The sequence below is a fragment of the Zeugodacus cucurbitae genome, chromosome 4, assembly GCF_028554725.1.
Source record: "Zeugodacus cucurbitae isolate PBARC_wt_2022May chromosome 4, idZeuCucr1.2, whole genome shotgun sequence".
In the NCBI taxonomy this organism is placed as follows: domain Eukaryota; kingdom Metazoa; phylum Arthropoda; class Insecta; order Diptera; family Tephritidae; genus Zeugodacus; species Zeugodacus cucurbitae.
Genome location: NC_071669.1, coordinates 8,591,284 through 8,593,187, shown reverse-complemented (window position 1 = coordinate 8,593,187; position 1,904 = coordinate 8,591,284). Strand labels below are relative to the sequence as shown.

The following is a 1,904-nucleotide window of genomic DNA, read 5'->3' as shown; positions in this document are numbered from 1 at the left end:
CAGCGACTTGTAGAGTTTAGTTTTGGTTCATCGAGTGAGGACTTTACTTTGAAATTACTTAGTTCAAAGCGAGGCGGATTCTGCGTTGGATGTCAAGGCTTACATTGTTTTTACTGTTAATGCTGGTTTCAAGAGAGACGAAATTATCTACAACTTCAAAGTTATGACTGTCAACAGTGACGTGAGAGCCAAGACGCGAATGCGCCGACTGTTTGTTTGAAGACAGAAGATATTTAATATTCTTTCCTCGTCACTACCAGACCCACACGATTCGCTTTCTTATCTAGTCTGAAGAAAGCAGAACTATCGACGCGTTTGTTGTGCCCAATGATATCGATATCATTCGTCCAGGCCAGCAAATGTACACTTCTGTTAAGATATAGTACAGATTGGCCACGAAGAAGAAAATAATTATATTCGGTATGTGGGATCCCACTGAACTGTTATTTTATAATCAGACCGCATTATTATCAGGAAAATATTTCAATAAGCCGTCTTACAAACTGACCAATGTTTTTTGAATAGAATCAGCCAGATCACTGAGATTTTCATAATCGTTATCCGGAAGACTGGGAAAGTTACAGATCGATTTTGATGAGATGTGTCACACTTTGGAGAAAAAAAAAACGGAAATTGATCGAGAAGGTTATAAGTTAGGTTATAAGAATTTCAACTAAAATGGGCAGTCCTTTGACTTTTATTGTATTTATTTAACTAAAGGATCGTAGAAGCGAATGTCCACGAATTAATAAGCGTCTAGTCTAGAGGTAAAGAGGACCAACTACATTCAATTTAGTGCTTTCAAAACCCGATTCCAACAAAGAACGTCATTAAGCAACTATAACTCCGTTATACAAAGTAGGCCGATTCAACAAAATCAAAAGGAAATATATTTTCTCTACAATTCATATTTCTGTACATTTACTTCAAGTTTAAGAATTTTTTTAGCACAAAATTCATTATTGATTTATAATATAGAATCATTTGGAAAAAGTTGCAAAAATCTCAGTTTTGTTGATATGTTGAAGACGAGCACCTCACGTGAAACTGCAATCAAGGCAGAGGCGCAAGCGCCAAATTCGTGCAATGAAAGCAACAACAGCGTGCAGATGGGCAAGGAGATAGACGAGAATAGCATGCATAGACGAAGCAGCAGTCGTAAATACGATCGACATGATGCTGGCCATTATGAGGACAATATGTCGGAAGATGAGAGTGACGATAGTGCCGATCGAAAAATGACAACAACACGAAAATCACGTAAAATACAGGTATGTAGCTACTGAAATTATTTCGTTTTGTGCTGTAAAATGATTCGATCTAAATTTATTATAATTTTTAGCCAACGGATGCATACGACTATGACGGCGGCGTGTCGGATTGTAGCCACTGTCGTAAACATCGTATGGCCCGAGCGCGACGCAACCGACGTCGGAAGTCACGTTCACGCAGTCGTCGTCGCCGTCGTTAGATTGTCATTGTGCAATTTGATTTTGATGAAATTTTGTGTGTGAGAGTTTTGAACTAAATTGATTTTATTTAAATTCATGATGCGAAAATAAAATGGAAGTGTGTTAAGGACTTGTTTGTTTGATTTTCGAAAATTGTGTGGACCGTTATGTAGTTTCTTATATGGAGGGAGACACCCGGTTTTACGTTATCGGATTTGATTTGGACTTTATCTGACCAAAGTTGACTCTTAAAAATCCGGAAATCTTCTGATTACGTGGACTCAAATGCCGTAGGAACTCTGGTTCGGTTGTGAGATCCATTTTTAAAGCCTTTGTAATGGTAAAAATTAGAGATCATATAAGGGTATGTCCAATAAAGAGATGTTCTGACGAAGCAAAATAATAGTAGGGATTTTGAGAATATCGGAGTTAAGCCTGGATAAGAAGTTCAGT

The 1,904-nt window shown here is 37.7% G+C and overlaps 1 protein-coding gene across 1 annotated transcript; it reads left to right on the top strand.

Moving 5' to 3' along the window:
- The first annotated feature begins 854 nt into the window (after positions 1 to 854).
- LOC105208763 (uncharacterized) lies at positions 855 to 1,581 on the top strand. Its single transcript, XM_011178794.3, has 2 exons — positions 855 to 1,271; positions 1,343 to 1,581. Exons 1-2 carry the CDS (start codon positions 1,020 to 1,022, stop codon positions 1,469 to 1,471), a joined length of 381 nt encoding a protein of 126 aa, XP_011177096.1. The 5' UTR covers positions 855 to 1,019; the 3' UTR covers positions 1,472 to 1,581.
- Positions 1,582 to 1,904: the final 323 nt, after the last annotated feature.